Source organism: Vanellus vanellus (genome assembly GCF_965231255.1).
Source record: "Vanellus vanellus genome assembly, chromosome: 17".
Classification (NCBI taxonomy): domain Eukaryota; kingdom Metazoa; phylum Chordata; class Aves; order Charadriiformes; family Charadriidae; genus Vanellus; species Vanellus vanellus.
Genome location: NC_138922.1, coordinates 6,270,410 through 6,288,820, shown reverse-complemented (window position 1 = coordinate 6,288,820; position 18,411 = coordinate 6,270,410). Strand labels below are relative to the sequence as shown.

At 38.8% G+C, this 18,411-nt stretch overlaps 1 protein-coding gene across 1 annotated transcript in view; it reads left to right on the top strand.

The window, feature by feature from the left end:
* Nucleotides 1–18,411, top strand: part of SEC14L1 (SEC14 like lipid binding 1) — a 43,127-nt gene that overhangs the window by 6,812 nt on the left and 17,904 nt on the right. Inside the window, exons 3-4 of the mRNA XM_082492400.1 lie at nt 17,992–18,141; nt 18,232–18,363. Of these exons, the coding sequence (XP_082348526.1) occupies nt 17,992–18,141; nt 18,232–18,363 (282 nt within the window). The remainder of the gene's footprint in view (nt 1–17,991; nt 18,142–18,231; nt 18,364–18,411) is intronic.

Here is an 18,411-nt window from a genome sequence, read left to right as displayed (position 1 = left end):
GCCGCGGTGTACCTTCTTGAGGATTTGCCGTGGATAATTAAAGCCTGGGGAGGGGAGCAAACTGAGTGTCCCCTCCTGACGCTGTTCAGCGGCGTTCCCTTTGGTTGTGACTCCCAGGCTCTCATCTACTTTGCTTCCTGTCTTTGTTCAAAATTCAGGCTTATTTACTGTTGGAAATGCATTGGTAAAACCGTGGTGGAATAGTGCCTTGTATGGATTTTCTTATTTTCTATTAAGTGTCTGCAGTTTAACTGCTGTTGTATGTCGTTGATGGTCTCTTGCGTTAGCACAGGTTGTAAGAACAAATGAAATGTTTGGCCACTTGTTTGGAATGAGCCGTGGTTAACAAACGTTAAGAGTTAAGTTGAGCACTAGGGAAAAATATTGACTTAGCAGCCTGCTTACCGTGCAATTTATGTGTTGTTTCATGGCCTGCTTAGATATTTCCATGGCTAGCTGTTTCCTGTTTTTTGTGGGCAAACACATGACCTGACTGTAGCTGACAGCTGCAGTTCTCTTGTGCACCAAATGCTTTTAGTCAGTTTTTTTAACAAGTCTTTTACACTTTAAAAGCTAAAACACCACTACTGTCAAACTCTGAAAGGTGTCAATGGAAGAAAAATATGTATCAAAACAGTTCTTGCTACTTTGTTCTGAAAGCAGTCCAAGCTTTTCACCCTTCGCAGGTGTTTTAGCTCTGAGACTGGTGTGAAGCGCTGTTCGAGAATCTGTTGATTGGACAAGTGACTGTTGCCTTTGAGTTAAAAATCTCAAAGTTAAACACGTGGGAACCTGGCAGAAAGGAAGTGGTTAATACACTCTGCAGAGTCCTAGACAGCCGTGGTACTACAGTTATGATCTGGAAAAGGTATAACTTCATGATTGTAATTTAATGTGTGGTTAGCCATTAAGAAGCACACGTAAAAGCCTTGAAAACCCCACATGAAAGAGATGCAGTGCGTGGTTTTTTTTTTGTTAATTTTAAAAACGTGTCCAATGAGGAGCTGGATGTTGCACAGAGATCAGAGATGTTGGCTGCAGATGCAGAATGAGGTGTTTCCGTATGGTATGGCCAGTTCCGTACACCTCCAGCATGAGCAATCTGTGCTTCCCATTCCTGTGGAGCTCTTACTGCCATCTTACAGCAGTGTATTTGAGCTGCTATGCTTATAGGAAACAAGCACACAGTGAAAGAGGGAGTGGGAGAGCCTCAGGGATCAGAAGCAGCCCCTGAGGATTTTCCATAAAGCACATTGAATGAGAGTCCAGATTTTGGAGCACAGAATTGAGGGGTATTCACTGTGATTTTTTTCATTACCAAGATTGGGTTTTCTTTGCACTTAGTCTGAATTCAGTTTGTTTCTGGAAGGAGGGTGGTGACATGACCTTAACTGTTGCGTTCTGAATATAGAATGAATCTTCTGAGAATTTGCAAGGAAATCTGTTAATTAGCTCATGTTAAAATTAATTACAGGTTAGTCTTAAATGGTCTATTTTCTTTTCTCCTAAGTGAATTTGTCTTTTAATTTTTCATGTAGTTTAAAATTACTGTGTATACATTCTGAATGAAGCACTAGGCTGTTAAGCTGAATTATTAACTTTTTAATCTCATTTTTGTGATATCGTTAAGATGGGCCAGGTTAGCAGCTCAGGTAAAATGTTAAGTAGAGCCTATTACAGGTAATTTAATAATTTGGCTTTCTCACAGTCAATTTGCATGCAGCTTTGTTTCAGTTGTAATGAGTTAGTGATGTTTGAAGTGAGAGTCATGCCAAGAACTCACGCTGGTGGAAGATAATGGTGGCAACATGGCTGGAAAGCTTGTGTTGGAAGGACTGGTTGGCATGATCTGGGCTCCACTGTGGCATAGGATGGCATTGCCAAAAGAGTACAAGCAAGCAATGAACCATCAAAATTCGAGATCGGGTCCCAAGGTCTTGGCTTTTCTCTGCATTGCTTTTGCTTAAGTAATACTGATTTCCGCCCAGTCCACTGAGGTTTTCAGCTTGTGGTTCATGGGCTCTGTCTTCTAAGGGTCAGAGAAACATAACCGAACATGTGGTTTTCCCGTTATAGCTAAGTTGGTGTTGCAGCTTGCTCTTGTCCTTGCAAGAAAGCAACATGTTCATTAGCAGGCCAGTTTAGGGAGCTAGGCTGGTCAAAAGCTGTCATGGAAAAACAGAAAATAAATACCTTGTCAACCTCATTTCCTCGCCAGACTCACCGAAGGCTGACGAGCACCCCTGTGGGAGGAGGTGATTGTCCCCCCTGCATTGTTAGTGAGCTGATGGCAGATGGCCACAAGAAAGGAAGAGCAAGTCAGCAGGGCATTTGTTGGTACATGTTGCACTGTTGGGAGCCCTTGATTCCATGGGGAAATAATTAGGGATCTGCAGTTTGAAAAATGCTGAAGCCCATTGCTGTAACAGTAAATGAAGGGGCCATTAGAAAATTGATTCAGCAGTCTTCAGACCTGGTATTATTTAGCAGTGCAAAGTGTTTGCAAATTGTGCTTAATGGCTTGGAGTTGTGGATTCTGTGAGCTGCTTTGGCATAAATGGGAATCTGTCCTTGCCTTAGAAAAATAAAAATTAAAAAAAAAAAACCACAACCAAATAGGTATTTTTTGTGATCTAATGGGGTAGCATACAAGCTGACTGGTTGGCTTTCTTGCTTTGTATTCGTGTATGAAACTTCGGATTTGAACATTTTCTGTCTTTGATTCCTCTCAGGTTTTACTTTATGATGATAAGGTTTGGGGACTATATATCAGTAAATTTGAAAATAAAAATATCACAGGGCTTTTGGAACCTAACAGCTTTAACTGGTGACAGCAGAGGGATCGTGGGAGGGAGCAAAGAGAAGCTACCCTTTTGTATTAAAAATGAATTTTTATTTAAACTGTTTTAATTCTTAATTATATGCATTTTGGTTCTCTTAAATTAGCATTTCAAGACTTGTAGATATTGAACTTCATAAATCTCAATCTGCAGGTTTATGTATGTTTTGGATTATTTGTTGGATAATTACAGCTGTTTTTATTCTGTGATGTTATTTATATTCTCAAAACTGAGTATAGGTGTTTTTTGGAATATATGCAGATCAATCAGTGTAACCTACATTGCAGCCCTCATAACGTTTCAGCCTCCCTGTGTCTGATAACTTTCTGCCTTGACTACTGCTGCTATAATATTATATCATATTGCTTTGATAATAATAGATCTCATTTTGTGAAAATGAATATTTCTCTGGTGATGGTCAGGATGGCGATGTGTCATTTATATTTGTTTATGCCAGAACAGAAGGGGAACAGTTAGTTTCCTGATGAGAGCACTTCCTTTCTCGAGTGCATTGTGTCTCTTCGTTTAGTGTAAAATGCGAATACCATAGACATTAAGTCCAGTTCAGGAACATCAGTCAGCAGAATCCTTTCCAGAGGACATTTTTCTGGCTATTTCATTCAGTGCATAAATTATACTTAATTTGCAAAACTCTCTTTGCTGTGCAATTCATTGGCCTGTGGATAAATTCTTCATTACTGAATTCATGGCTCTATGAAATTACTTATTTCTATTGAAGTGTTTCATGGTCTGCATGGTGCAACCACTGATGTTGTAATGAACAGGATTTAAAGCAATTTTACTTGAACTTGTTTGTTCTATGTTGACTAAACTGATTCTTGCTTTTGTTTGCCTTTTTGTTGTAAAGGAGGGTAAAGAACAAAACCGATGGTCTATAATCTGATTTTTAATTGCTTTTTAGAAAAGAATCAAAGGAGTCTTGACTGTTCTTTTTTTAATTGGCTTACCTTTTGGAGCTAGGTGGCATCTTTCTTTTTGTGCTTTATTGGGGAGCAGATTTAGGGGTACAGAAGTTGTACCACCTTAACATGCCAATGATGCATCTAACAGTGGTATTAACTGGTTATTGATATCTTAGTGGTGTATTTGCATGTGGGGAAAAGGATTATATTCTGTCTCTTACTGAGAACCACAGTACTGAATTGCACCATAAGGCCTATCTAGCTAATGTGCTGTATATCTGCCGCTAGGGAAGAGGATAAGAATGAGAGAATCATGGTAACACTCTCCTGGGATACTCTCTCATCCTACAGCGATGTGTCTTGACAGCCCTTCTGGTCTAGAAAGTGCTCGTTGTCTATAATAGCACTGCATGTGGTTTCTTTCTTGTGCCTGCCCAGTTCCTTTCTGGAGCCAAGTGAACGCTCTATCGTTACACTCTCAAGCAGGAGTTTGTGCTTCATGACATGCTCTGTCAAGAGATGTATCCTTTATCTAGAGCCTGGCTGCTGCTCGCTCAGCTTCACACCACCTGCTCCTTCTGTTGGAAGCGGCACTAAAACCCCACTCACATACTTCGTGCTGCTTGCCCTGTTAGATCTGTAAGATATCTCCCTCAGTTTTTAAATTATTCTTTTTCATGGTGATGAGTCTTAGTCTGTTTAATAGTTTATGATTCCATATGAGAAACCACTGTTGTTCAGTACTGTTGATCTTCCACCATCTATTTCTAACCTTTTTGAGGCATCTCCTGATACATCAGACATGTATGTAAGGTTAAGATTTTTTTTTTTAAATGTTACATTTAACTTCCTTAAGAGGTAAATTGTCTGCAGGCCCCAGACTTTATCATGCCGCATTTTGATGGCATTCCATTGACATTGGTAAATGGTCAAGTTTTAATTGATATACTTAATAAATTTTAATTGGGTTGCTTAATAGAGTACAGCTGCTCTCCACCTGGAAGCTGGTATTTTGCTGGTCCAAAAGCCAAACTGAGACCTTTGCAGTTGAGCCATGCTACTTATCTTGAATTATGCCCTTTTGGCAAAGCTTTCTTTACTGTACTGATTATACCCTTGGTAGAGTGTAATCACTCTTGCAGTGCTTAGAGGCAAATTGCCTCTGGGCCAAATTAAAACCTGGTGGGTGCAGTTTGAGACAATGAAGTCAAACCTGTTTCACTGAACCTTCATGTGTTAGGGGGGTTGATCTGGATGATGGTGATCAGGAGGCTTTCTCTTTGTGGTAGTAGAAGTTAACCTTTCATGCCATGGCTTAATGAGGAATTCTGACCCTATGCTGTAGCAATGCTGTAGTCATCCTTTCCTCCCCCACTCATAAATTAGATTTTGTTTACACAGTAATAATTTTATTTAAAATACCCTAACATATTCCAGATGTTAAACATGTTTTAACAGACCTGCTTTAGTGAAAGTGCCTGTGATTCTAAGACCAAAAAAGTGACGAATACCAATTGTAGGACTCATAAAAGTGAGACTTAAGCATGGAGCAATAGAGCAGTAAGGAATATTTGACTGTTCCAAAAATAGACCCTCAGTGGACACAGCAGGATTGCAGCTGAATTTTTAAGTAAAACTGACTGCGGAGGAACCAGACATGCAGTTTTGTTAACTGGAAAGGAATGGGGAAGCCAAGTACCAAATTCTGCTTTCAGTGTGACAGTATCTCGTGCATTTGTGAGACGCCTGTTAGCAATGCAGAACATAGCTGTCACTGTTCAGCTGCTGTAAGACAAGTAATTGTTATTTACAAGCAATGGTAAGACCAAGTTTAATGATTTACAGTATTTTGATGCGTGCATCTTAAAAATTTAAAAAAAAAGATATGTTCCTATGTTGTGTAAAGGTTGATGTATTACTATTGTTGCAGAGAAATAGTAATGCTTGAGAATAGCTCACATTCCCCGGTAATCACATGTCTCCAAGCATTTAAGCTTTCACTGGCCCCTTGCCAGCCTTTACTGTGATGCTCTTTTGGAGGTCAGCCTCTTCTCCATAGTGCTGTAACCTTGAGCCAGAACAGTCATGTCCTGTGCAATTGGGGTCAGAAGGCAAGTCTCCTATCCTAGAAACTACTGAAGTTAACTCTAATTGCAGGGCACAGTCTGTCAAACAAAGTGGTGTGCTCAGAGCTACGTGGCTTCTGGGCCAGAACTGATTTCCATCTGTCTTGCTTGGAACATGGGCAGAGCAAACACTCATTTTCTCTGTAGAATAGTTCTGCATGTGCATTTAATATAAACAAGTTAAAGTGAAATTGCAAGTCAATCTGATATTGCTATTGCCCCTACTAAGTCTACTAGGGTCTGTGTATACTGAAGAGCAACTTAGAGCAGCATGGTTATAAAGTCTGTCCTTGATGTTCAACCTAGACCACAGCAATGTCAGGGTTTTTTCCAACCAGCAGTTTGATATTGGTCTCCCAGTCACAAGCCAACCTAACCTGAGTGGTTGGGCTTTCCCAGTTTATGCCAAAGGAAAGCAAGATTAAAATTATTTACATTCAGCATGTTTGGGTTTTCTGTCCTTAATCTTTTTTTTTTTTTTTTTTTTTTCCTTGAGGAAGGAGTGATACTTGCTCAACTTCTCTATTCTAGCTTCTCATTTTAGAGTTGCGTCTCAACACTGTGCAGAGACTGCAGTTGAAGTTGTCCTTGCTCACTCTTTAGTGGAGTGGCACTATGCCTTGGGTTCTTTCAGGCTCTCTGGACTTCTTGAAGGGAGGAAAAGAATTAATTATCCTCTTGTGAGTGTTTGAGAGGCAAGCAGGTGTAACTCTTAAACTCTTAGACTGGCTATCTGCTTGCTCCTCAGATTCCACCCTGGTGATTCATTTGTTCTCTGAAGGTGAACATTCAGGCTCCTGTATGAGAATCAAGTATTAACAGTTCCAGCTGTGCAAATTTATTTAAGCAAACCTCAAATGACTTGTATCTGTTTTAAAGAAACCACTCTTCCAATTAAAGTACCACTGAGGCAGGCCTGTGGTTATTAAAGATCATCTTTAACAGATAAAAGGTGGAATGTTAGCCCTTGTCTTCAGGTCAGATTGTTTATCTCCAAACTGTTTTGCCCACTGAATCAATATACTTTTTACCACCAAAATCTTGACTAAAGTTGTGTTTAATCATTGAAGAATTTACTTTTTATCTGCAAGAAGATTGCATCTCTGCATGTAGCAAAATGGTTTTTAGGTGGTTAAGAGCCAGTCCCCTTCCAGTTTCATTACATGTAGCTGTATGCAACACTCAGGCCACTATAATTTTGCTAGTAAAGCTTCTCTATGTGACCACTCTTCTGAAATGAAAATGCCCAGCTATTGAATACTATTTGTGCAGGAAGGGTACACTGTAGGGGATAAAGTAAGTGACCTGTATAGAAAGAGCCTACGTGGGTGGCTTGACTGGTCACATCCCTCCTGAGAACAGAGGTTTCTGTGTCTGGCTATTTCTTCCACTGCAGGAAAGCAGAGGTGCTTTGCTTAGTCTGGTAAGTTGGTTACCACAGTTGCATAACTCAACAGTGAATTACCAGTAAAATTCCACTTATCTGGAAGATTGCTTCATAGCCTGTTTTGAATCTCCTGCTTTATTTATAAGGTCTCAATTATTTTAATGAAATATTAAAATATTAAAGTAACTTTATGCATGCTTGAAAACACTGGGTGCTGAGGCTGATTCACTAGCTCTGTAGCCTTCAAGTTTGTGCTCTGATAAAGAGATTTGCTTCAGACCCTCCTGTCCCCCAGTAACTCCTTGCTCCTGCTTTTTGCCTCTTGTCCCCTACCTTGCTTTTGGTTTTGCACAGTCTAAAGCAAATATGCTTTTTTTTTAATATAACTCAAATTTGTCAAGAATGCTTCATAAATATATATTATCAAGTATTTCCTTGGAATAAGTTTAGAGTTTTTCTGATACTTAGTTGTAGGTGCTGTCTAAATGGAGCATCCTTTCAATAAGCTGCTTGTGAAATCCTTTTCATTTCTGGTTTGTAAGCTAGTAGAAAAATGAGCTCTTCCTTGTTCACTTATAGTTCACAGAGAATGTAAACTAAAACTCTGAAATTTTTGTAAGCTTTTTTAATTACACAAAAATGGGATTTTTTTCTGAAATTGTCACTACCTTCTTGAGGTTGGGTTTGATGTCTTCTGTAATTTTAATAGCAGTAGAAGATAACTAGTTCTAAATTCTGTTGATGAAAGTGATACTAATATGCACGATCCTATCTAGTCAATGCATACATAGGATGAACTTCACAACGTTCTCAGCAACAGCTACCTAGAGGTGTACCTGTTGCAAACAGTATCCTGTGATTAACAGCTAAGACAATATCCCAAAGTGCACAGGGTTTGAAGTAATGTTTTGCGCAGTAAGGTTATTCTGATTTCAGTATGACTCTTGATGCTATCACTGCATGATGGCCTCAGAGGAAGGAAGTTTAAGCACAAGCAAGAAAAACCTATTTTTAAGATGGGTACGTAAGTTTTAGAATGTGATGCAGATGCTGTGATGAGATTACCTGGAGATCTGTCCAGTTTCAGTGACTGCTTTTACAAACAGCCTGTATGACATAATGAACAGTACACTTGCTAAGTTTTCAGGTGGCACTATAGCATATTTGAGTACATTACACCTCAGAGGGACTCAAAGCTAGTTTACAAGAACGAGCCTGCAGGGTAGTCATTAAGGCTGTTTAAAATGCCAAGCTATGCATTTGGTCTATATTTGGAATGTACTTAAAGCCAATAGTGATCAACACTGTAACCATGGAAATGCTGCCTGAACTAAAGAGATGAACAGAAATGCCAGTATGCCTGTCTTAGTGCTACTACATTCACTTGAAAGTGCTTTGTAGCAGTGTTAACACATGAAAGGTCTTGTTGCCAGAAATCCCGGGTGGTGTGTGATGTGTTGTATAAGCAGGACTCTAATTGCAAACTATTGAGGATACAGTTTCATTTATGATGCCATTTCAGCTGTATTTCATGATTTTTGTGATTGGCGGTATGCATAAACTACTGTTATGACTGAAATTTAGCATGAAGCTGTTCCTTTTACACTGTGGAAGACTTCAAAGTGATTAAATAGGTGTGCAGTAGCCTGGACTGTGTCTACATTGCTGCATGCAGATAAGCCTTGATACTTCCTGTTATGTGTCACAGAGCTTCGTTCCTTGTTGAAAGCCACAGGGTCTCTATTGTAAAAGGTTGTTTTGCTTCCCCTGTGTACATCCCGTACATGTTCTGGGTGACTGGTGGCAAGTGCTGTTTGGAGTGATGGTGATTCAGAAGCAGACAAAAAATTGTCATGAAATTTTTATGGTCTCAGCTAGAGTAACTTATTTGAGCTAAAGCACAAGAATAGCTTCTGTGCTGTTTTCCTGACTCCATAGAGATTTTTAATTTATTGAATCAAAGCTCTTCATACAACGTTACAAAGTAGCTACTGAGTTGAGTTTAGTCTGTACACTGGGTTATTTTGTAATGGTTGTGGGCAATGTCCTGTTGCTCTCAGACACTTTTTGTTTCGGGAGTTTGCAGAATGGATGAGATCAGAAGCTTTCTCACTGTTTCTAGGATTTGAGCAGCAAATTGTTGTGACTGCTTTGAATGTGGCAGGCCTGTTAACCTGTTTGGTAGAACAAATAGGTATTGTTTATTCTGAGGTGACATTCAGAAGATTACTTTAACAGGTTTTTGTTAGCTCTGTTCATACCATCTAGGAGTAAGGTATATTTGAAATGTGCAAGAAACATAACTGGATACAACTTGAGTACTATGGGCTTCTAATACAGCTAAATGTAAAAATGAACAGAACAAAGTATTGAAGCCTAAGGCTTTATATACTTAAGCTAAGGGGTGAATTTAAATGTATTGAAATAAATCTCTCTTCCCGTCCTCCCTTCCTCTTTCTGTGTGGATGTTTGCAAGGTATAAGTGGGTCATTCATAGCAGTCCAGGGTCTGAAATCCTTTTAACCCAATTAAATCAAGTGGACCCCTTTAAACAAGTATGAGCATCAAAAGAAGACAAGGAGGAGTAGCAATTATGCTCTTCTGTACACCTAATAAAGACTTTCTTTCCATGCAGAACTCTAGAGTGAGAGGAGCAGTCAGTGGCAAGAATTTAATGGCTTTGGTGAATGCCAGGGAGAGAAATGTTTTCTTGTCCATCTCTGCTTACAGTTGGTTTCATTTCCCTCAGCTCTTGGTTTCCTGGAGAATGTAATTTCCATTCCACAAAAGGAGGGGTGAGCTGAGAAAGCTCGGTTTGCTGGCTTGACTGGCTTTCAAATGCTTTTCTAGAGACAAGGATACTGTAAACAGCAAGTCATCTTAGCACTTCATACTCTAACAAGATCAAGTGAAGCCCCGGTGATGTTAATGAAATGGTTTCTGTAGTGACCTTCAGTGTTTGTAGAGTGGTATGGGCTGCTTAGAGCATAGGTTAACACCTGTGGGTGTTGGAAGCACAGGGAATACTTTGAGACCTGTGCAGGATCCAATAATGTCTATATAGTTATGACTGACTCAGTGTGTTAGTCTCTCTTGAATAAGTTGGGTCCTTGATCTTCTGAATATGAGACATAGACCTGGGCTATAAATTTGAGCACCACTTCAGTGCAATATCATAAATATGGCATTATAAGAATCTGAATATCATGCTGCAATAAGTTCTTGAACCACTGACAATTTTTCTTCCCAGATATTCTACCTGAAAGCTCTGTTCACTGCATCAGAGAACATCTGAGATTGTTTTTCAAGCTTGCTTCTCTTGCTGTTTGAGGAATTAATTAGTCTTCAATTTGAATTCATGAACAAAATCTGTGCAGAGTAAATTCTTGTTAGTACTTGTCTCGTAATTTGTATAATAATGTGTATTTGTGTGGTCTATATTTTAAGAACACAAAAAAATAAAACTTCAAAACCTAAAAAGCCATTGTAGTTCAAGGGTTCGATGTATAATTATGTAAAACTTTAACAGCCCCCTTTATGAAAATTTTAGACAAACTCCAGTGTTATGAAACTTTAAAGCTGGGGTGTATACTGCCAAGTAGAAGTAGTTGGGCCATTTTGGGCAATTACTTGGGAATGCTTTGCTTTGGTAGACTATGTGAACAGTGCAGGCACTGCTTGTTCCCAGTGCTGCTAGCTTACACTTGTCATTTAATCAGAAAGTCCTCAGTCAATAGCACTTTTTACACTTGTGTAGTAAACAAGAACTTTTTAGCCTCTAAAATGAAGCAGAGTGCTTGTCTTATTGATACTGACTTGTCCTATTGATTTTTCTATGTAACTTTTAGCAGGGTTATTTATTTTATACTTAATGGTCACCGTTAATACTTAAGAGGCCAAATTTCATCTTGTACCAGGGAACAGAAGACAGTATATCCTGTTCCTGCGTGACAAGTGCCACAACGGGGTAAAATGCTTTTGGACTGTAACAGAGGGGAGGATAGAAGAGGGGCAAAGTAAAATAAGGTCAGGATGCAGTTGCCAGTGTAGTAAAGTCTGATGGGGAGAAAGAGTTTTTGTGCAATTTTTTGCCTGTAGTTTAAGGTAAGGAGCTACTCATGTTTTTCAGGTAAATGTCTGTCAGATCTCATTTTAAGAGATTCTCCGGAATACATCCCACCATACGATGCAGCTGTCACCTCAGAGCCATCTGCATAGCTGTCAGATTGAATGTTCTGCCAGTTCTTCTCTGCTATTCGCACCCTTCTCAAGTACAGCTTAGTTTGTAAAGGCTGGATTTTCTTCTCTTCAGTGAAATTCTGCTCTTTATAAGAGTGGAGGAGTTTTTCCTGTTCCAAAATTAATATATTAAAATGAAAGTATATTCAAATGTGGGACAATGGGATTTAGTTGTTTGTGTGTTTTTTTGTTTTTTTTTTTTTTTTTAACAAAACAAGATGGAACACAGCCTTCCTTTTTAATGGATGCTTGCTGCCTGCTTAACTTGTCTTGATTCTTAAAACCTTTGAAGTAGCTTTCATTCAGGTGAAGGATTATCATTTTTAATTCAGGCAAAGGGCTTCCCCTCAAGGTATTTCCTGATGTACTTTCTTATTGCCTAAATCCTGTTCAGTGATAAGTTGTTAGGCAAACATTTTATTTGTTGATCTTGCTGTGATAGCCAGCAGGTTAACCATTGGTGAATCTTGCTGGAAAAGCTTTGGAGGAGTGTATTGTGTTCTAGTTCTAATTTGAACCTTTTAAACACTTTTAAATGTAGAAATTGCAATGGAAAGCTTAAACTCTCTTTCCCTCCCCCTTTTAAAATAAGTCAGTGTTCTCTACACTTTCAAGAAAGCTAGTAGGTAAGGTGTCCTGCGTGTAATACGCACTTTTACAAATACCAATTGTGCAGCAGATCATCATCTCATTGCTTTGAAAATCTGACTAGTCATATCTTGATGGCATAGACCGGGTCAAGACTTACAGACAAGTCAAAAATAAGGTTGGTTAAACTACCTTGTATTTGTCAAGGACCAGAAATGTGCATATAGAAAATTTTTGTGTTTCAGATGATATACAGCCATTTGTTCATAGGTCTGCCTCTTTCATGCTGGGTAGGTTGTCTGTAGTCCCCATAAGCCTCATTTGTAATCTTGTGTAACTAAAGCCTTCTTGGTCTTTGCCAGAGAGAGTTCATTCTTAGTACTGAGTCACTACCAAGCAGCCTTTGTTTCGCAGCAATAAGAAAATAACTTCCCTCTTTGTAAATGAGAACATTTAATGAAGTGAAGTGAAATAATGAAGTGAAAACACAGTGGAGAAAAAACACTTAAGCCTACTTTGAACAAGGGCTGCTGCGGAGAGCCATACTGATGGGGGAAGTTAAACTTTGTTTTTTTGCAGTTAACTGTGCTGCTTGTATGGCAGCAGGGGTCTGGCTTGTAGCAGTGGAGGTATCCCTTCAGAGAACTGTTTGTCCTTCCAGAACTGGCTTCACAGAGGTGTTGCTTTCCAAAGAGCTGAGAACCTGCGTATCAAAGAGGTTCATTCTTTCCCAAGCTGCAGGCAACTTCATATTGCCCCTTCCTGGTGCATAGGAATGCTACCTTACCAAAAAAGTATTTCTAGAGCTTTTTGAGGTATATCTGCTCTAACCATCTGCTTTCTTCCGTGCACACACCCCCAAGCTGATTACTAACACATCCGCTAACATCCATGAGGTACACTGGCACTGAGATACACACCTCTTTGCAGAAGTATAATGACTTGTAAACATATGTATGTAGTATAAAGAGAATGGTAAAGAGCTATGAACAACAGTGTATGGGGGATGAGAAGGTATTTGCTGATTTGTGAGGCCTAATCCAGAATTGTTTCTTTCCAAATGCAGCTGCCAATAATTTGAAACCTCTTGGTTGGCCTCCTGTGAGTCAGTGTTTTTCCTATTGATCTACAGTGCTGTACTGCAGGAGGAGGAAGGGGGTACAGAGATAGGTAGGACTGATGAAGCTGTTGTAATGCATCCTGCTTGAGTGACCCTTCTTTCTTGTGTGTTTAGCGATAAGTCAGGAACTCCACATACTCGAAGTGTGGTGAATGTTGGTATACACTTGCAGATTAGCACCCAAACCTAGTCAGGTATTGCAGGCAGAAATTAAAGCTTGTATGTGGCCCACATGAAGATTTGATTGCCAGGATGAATCTCTTCACGTGTTCTCGTGAGGTGCCCTTGGAAAATGTTGAGCTACTCTTAGAGGGTTACTGTTCTAGCAATTTTGAACAGAAAACATCTTAAAAATAAAACATCTTCACAACTTGTTTCATGCAACTAAGCTATTAAGAAAGCACTCAATATGCTTCATCTTCTGAACGGTACCTAAAATTCCTACTAATTTCACCAGGCTAGAAGTTCTATTTGGAGGGTTCAGCTACTCTAAGAATAACAGCACAGTGTAAGATTGCTTGCAAGTTTTGTCAGGTCTTTTTTTCTCCTTGTAAGCATGGAAATTAGGTTTGAGTCATCTAATGGAAATACTGAAAAAATCCCTATCCTTTAAGGCATGAGACTGGGAATATATTAATCTGGCCAGAGAAGCTGAGTAACTTATTTACATAAATGACTGACTTTCTCCACTGAGAACTGAGCATATATGCTTATTATCAAGGTATTTGATTAGCCCTAGGCATAGTTTGAGAAGGAAAAAGTCAAACGGTGTCTTTAGTCCTTCTAAAAATTGGGTTGGGGTCATGCCTAAATGCTGTTCTAAAGGTGGTATTTTGAAAGGATCCTGTTATTGCTGATATTAGAATCTCAAAATCTATGGGCAGCAGCAGCAAGTATAATTCCCTTGGGTATGGAAAATGGGTTTAACTCCAATGGGTTTAAAATAGTCTCACTTTTGAATTGCTTTCATGTCTTTAAACACAGCTGAAATACTAGCAAAGATAAAAGTAAAATAAATCCTGTTATTTTGACTCTACTCTGAACACGAGTTGCTAAGGGAAGCAGTTGGAAAAGGAGTTTTAATACAGCGCTATTTTGGTTGAAATTATGCTTGTCAGTGTTCTTACTGTTAACTTGCATTAAGAAAGTTAAGGGTTTATATAATGAGTCCATTAAATTTTGAAGTTCAAGCTGCTTCACCATACTGTGTTTTTCTTGATGCACAATGCCAGCTTCTAATGTATCGGAGTACACAAACTTTCCAGAGGCTGGTGGGAAATTGTAAAAGTACATTATTAGGGAACAACAGAATTGCAGGCTTAAAATCACTTTTTTGAAAGGTCTGTACATAGATGTCTCTCTTAGCCAAAGAGGCGTTGTGACTTTTCATGTCAAGCCTAGCACGAATTGTAGAGGCTTTGAGGATGAGCATGCCTGCGCTTTTTGCTTGTGTTACATATCAGAATCTCCACACCCCCTATTTTTTTAAATGTGACAGAAGAAAATGGGGAAGTTAAGTAATGTCCTTGCAACATCCTACTTAGATGTGTTTAGTCCTACAGCAACAGTATTTCACTCTTGCATTGAGTTCATCAGGATTACTGCAGCTGCTTTGCTTTTTGAGGAATTAATTGGCTTTTGTGATGGCATCTGTACAGTAAAATTGAAATCTTGAAAGGTGTGTATTATCTAACGATTTTATTTGTACAGTACAGAGAGATATAGCATACAGGAAAAAATGTGTGGCATCTTATAATATGCTCTGCTTTATCAGACTGCTAAAGGAATATTGGATAATGCGGTTCAGTTACTTCCTGTCTGCAAAGCTGGACTTGAGACAATTTCTGGTTCAAAACACCCCAATGATGCAGAAAAATCCATTGAATTCTATTATTAGAAAAGAAAAAGCAGTGTTTGATCTTTCTTTAATCTTCTCATGCTCTCTTAATAGCTCCAGTCATGGCGATGCATGTGCTGCTTTGACTCATGTGTCTCTTTTTGTCTTGTAGCACAAATTACAGGTTTTCTTCCTGTGCTGTGTTGGTCCATGGTGAAGTGAGATCTTTGTGTCCTGTAGTCTTTAGCAGCTTTTACCTGCCTACTCTGCAGCATGAAAGAGAACTGTTTGCCATATGTGGAAGAGACAGCTGTGCTTAAATCAGATCGAATATTTTGATGTGGCTATGGTTTACTATAATCACTTTTTCTTCAAACAAGGCTGTGCTGAGAAATGATGCATTACAAGAACCTCTTGGCAATAGTACATAAAGAAATAAAACCAGCCTAATTTAAGAGCTCAATAAAATGACTGTGAACAGTTTTCAGTACTCTGTGTGCATGTTCTTTAGGGAGAAAGAATCCTGTGTTGCTGTTAATCTCTTTGAAACCTTCAAGTACTTTGTTGCTGTAAGCATTGAGCTTGCCAACTTTTGGCAGACAATTATTTTGTTCTTTCAAATTAAACACTTTCAATTCAGTCTTCCCATTCAGAACAGCAAATTATTCTTGGGCATTTTTTTTGCTCACAGCTCAATAAACACTTATGAGCAGGTAATGTTGTAATTTGCAAGTGTTCACAGGGTAAATGGAAAGCATTTTGAGGACCAAGATGAGAAATGCATCAATATGTGCAACGGAAGGAGACTTGCAGAGGCTTGGCATAGAGGAGGCTACTCAGATGGGGAAAATTCATTGTGATCGAAAAGTAAAAAGACTTTTAAAATAGTGAGAAAAATGTTAGATATCTACTTCCCCTTCTCTCCTGCCTGTAAAATAATTGTTGTAACATAGGGCCCTCAAATAATAAAAAAACAATATTAAATGAAACAATCTGAAATCCAGAAGTACTTCTTAATTCTGCTTCTTATGGAAAACTTTTCTTTTTCTAACTTAGGACAACATTTAACTACAGTCAATATCGTTAAAATAGGGATTAATTTAGAAAGAATGCTGAGACTTATTCAGTGAGAGGGCTGAGAGATTCTTGAATGACTGTAAAATATACAGCCTTCTGTCCAGGACAACAAGAGCCTCATAAGAGATAAGAAACTTCTTATACCATATTAATAAGACCCATCCTCCCTTTCTCTTGGAGCTGTGAAAGGTTGGTTTGTTTTTTTTTTTTCACTGCTTGCTATTGTGTTACAACACTAATGCTGTGTCACTTCTATTGTGCACACATCTCTGAGCCCACAAATTATTTCTATTCTTAATTTAAACAAAACCAGCTGTGCACAGATGAAAAGTTTGAAAAAAAAGGAGCATGTGTACTCACTCACTGGTTTTACTTCGAGTACATTACAGAGGAGCCTTATGAACTCGGGACAATCATGCTGCAAAAATGGTTTAAAAATACGCATGAGGGGAAAAAAGCTGACACTGTTTTAGTGCATTGCACCACTGTCACCATAGCAACACTGTGTTTGAACACTGGTAACAAATGAGTATTTTAATTCTTATAAAGGGAGAATTAAGAGACCTTTTCTCTTCCAGTGCTACCATTGCATACTTTTTGCAGCTGCTGCTTATTTTCTTCCACACCCTCTCCTTGTTGGTGCTGTTCTTGTGCTGCAGCCCACCTATATTCAGAGCAGTTAAAATCATCTAAAAGGACAGACTGCATATTTCAGCTATTTTAAAGAATTGTTTTATGTTCTGCTCTTAGATTTACTTTATTCATGTTATTGAAGTTTTATTCCACATTGGGATACCTTGCAAATCCTGCCTTTTCACCGAAGCCAAGTGGGTTCTGATAATAGCAAAAGCAAAAGAATTCAGACTATGGAAAGAAGGCTAAAGAATTACTTACTTTACTGCTACCCTATGTGGGGGAAAAAAAAAGCCAGAGAACTGCATGCACGCTAGTGACTATGAAAGAAAAGGAAAAAAAATTACAGTTGTGTTGTATTCTCTAGCCACAGTGGTTCTAAACCTAAAATTCAACAAATGTACAAATGGGGATAACTCCCATTTTCCTCCGACCTGTTTTACTGCTCCCAGGTTCTTAACTATCCTTTCTGAGCGTGCCTGATTTAATACCATCTTCTCTGCATCTGTCAATATTTGAGATGAACTTATTTACATGACTATATTCTTTAACCAGACTCAAAGCTATTGCTAGCTATGTGTTATTGCAAAAAGTTTAAATTTGCAGGAGGATGAAATGGCCTCATTGCATGGGAAAGACTTACTCTATGTTGTTGGACAAAACTGTAAGCTGATAAAATGTGCAGTGAAATCATTATGAATACTCTGCACAGGGAGCTTGAGAGCTTTATTAGCTTAAGAAATAGGTTTTGAAATGTTTTTATTAGACCTTTGGGAGCTCTATGGAAAACCCTCTAGACAGCTTGGTGAAACACCGATAATTAGCATGTGGGTTTTTTTAATCCAACACGTAATTGTTTTGTCTTGTGGTATTTTAGAACTAGAGGGTCTTATTTTCCTGTTATTGCCGACAAGAGGATTGTCGTATGTAATGAACAGTTTCCTTTTTGGAGGGATGGAAAAATGATGTATTTCATGTGTTTTAAAATTGCTTTACCTAGAATTAGCAATATTAGGAACGTATTAATGAATGGATTGTTTGGAATGCACTATGACTTTTTTGAGCTATAATGTGGGCTCTGAGAAGACTCAATCCCTTCTACGAAGGGTATGAAGGGCATTGTGCCTCCAAATGCTGGTGATGTCAACGAAGCAAAGCTACAGACACCCTCAGGAATTAATTGTGATGACAGTTTGCTTTCTCCTCCTTCCATCTTTATAGGCATATGAAAGAAGGTTTCCTACATGTCCTCTGATCCCTATGTTTGTAGCCAGTGACACTGTAAATGAATACAAGAGTGAGGATGAAGCTATCCATGTGATTGAACGGCGCTGTAAGCTGGATATAGATGCACCGCGGCTATTGAAAAAGGTGATTAGGTTTGCAGTGCCTGTTTTATACTTTTGGATATCATTTCACATGAATTTCGTATCTTAACAGAGTCTGTGTCATCTTCCTCAGATTGCAGGAGTGGATTATGTCTACTTTGTCCAGAAGAATTCTTTGAACAGACGAGAAAGGACTTTGCATATAGAAGCCTACAATGAAACCTTCTCTAATAGAGTCATTATTAATGAACACTGCTGTTACACAGTGAGTAACAGGCTTTTGGTGGTGCTACAGATGGAGCTAAGTCAGTGT